The sequence below is a fragment of the Quercus suber genome, unplaced genomic scaffold (genome assembly GCF_002906115.3).
Source record: "Quercus suber isolate HL8 unplaced genomic scaffold, Cork oak 2.0 scaffold_61, whole genome shotgun sequence".
In the NCBI taxonomy this organism is placed as follows: Eukaryota; Viridiplantae; Streptophyta; class Magnoliopsida; order Fagales; family Fagaceae; genus Quercus; species Quercus suber.
Genome location: NW_027069526.1, coordinates 129,556 through 130,436, shown reverse-complemented (window position 1 = coordinate 130,436; position 881 = coordinate 129,556). Strand labels below are relative to the sequence as shown.

At 38.3% G+C, this 881-nt stretch overlaps 1 protein-coding gene across 1 annotated transcript in view; it reads left to right on the top strand.

Moving 5' to 3' along the window:
• LOC112009672 (UPF0481 protein At3g47200) overlaps nucleotides 1-379 on the top strand; it is an 11,469-nt gene extending 11,090 nt beyond the window's left edge. Inside the window, 3 exon segments of the mRNA XM_065772593.1 lie at nucleotides 43-138; nucleotides 140-178; nucleotides 180-379. Coding sequence (XP_065628665.1) covers nucleotides 43-138; nucleotides 140-178; nucleotides 180-302 — 258 coding nt within the window. The 3' untranslated portion in view covers nucleotides 303-379.
• Nucleotides 380-881: the final 502 nt, after the last annotated feature.

The window sequence follows — 881 nt, the reverse complement described above, 5'->3', positions numbered from 1 at the left end:
TACGCGCTTTGCTTCTAGACAACACTCATTAACACTGTCGAGGACGTGGACATACTCTCTGAGAATGAGATCATTAAGAATTGGTTGAATCCAGAGGATGCGGTCCCATTCTTCAACAAGCTGTACTACAATACACGGTGTCACTAAAGCCTATTTCCAGAGCCTTTGCAAGGAAGTGGAATGAATATTGCAATCGCAGGTGGCCTAAATGGCGTGCTGTGCTTGTGGGCAAATATTTCAACACTCCATGGGCTGTTCTGTCAACGGTCGGAGCTGTCATCCTACTTATCTCACCTTCGTAAAAACTTGGTACGCCGTCTTTTAAGAAATAAGAGTATGGAAGAGTGAACTTTCCTGTATTATTGTATGGTAGCGTATATTCGTGGGCATTTAATTTATTTTGCCTATTCCTGTTTGCTATTTAAACTCTTATCATTTTACTTTTCCTCTTTTTCAATTGCAATCCAATTCATTCTAAACGCTATCCAGAAAAAAAGGTAGTTTGACATAATAGAACTGAACACCGCTAATTTGGCTCATTTCTAATTTGGCTGATTGTTGAAGTGGGTAAAAGCACCCTTATGCCTAGAAAAAGTAAGACTTCAAAAAACTGTACGCAAGTAAGCTAATTTAACTAAAAAAAGAAAGAAAGTAAAATCTAAGAACAGAGCCAACAGTAAACTTCTGAGCACCATAAGCTGAGCATAGTTCTTACGTTGAGGCCAACGTGCAATGTGCAACCATGCATTAGCACAAATTTCTTAATTCACAATCTATTGATTAAGAATGGGCACTATTGAAAAATTGAACCCTAACTAGACCAAGCTTTATATGCCAAGCCTGAACCATCATTACTATCAAGGATTTTGATGAGCTTTAAG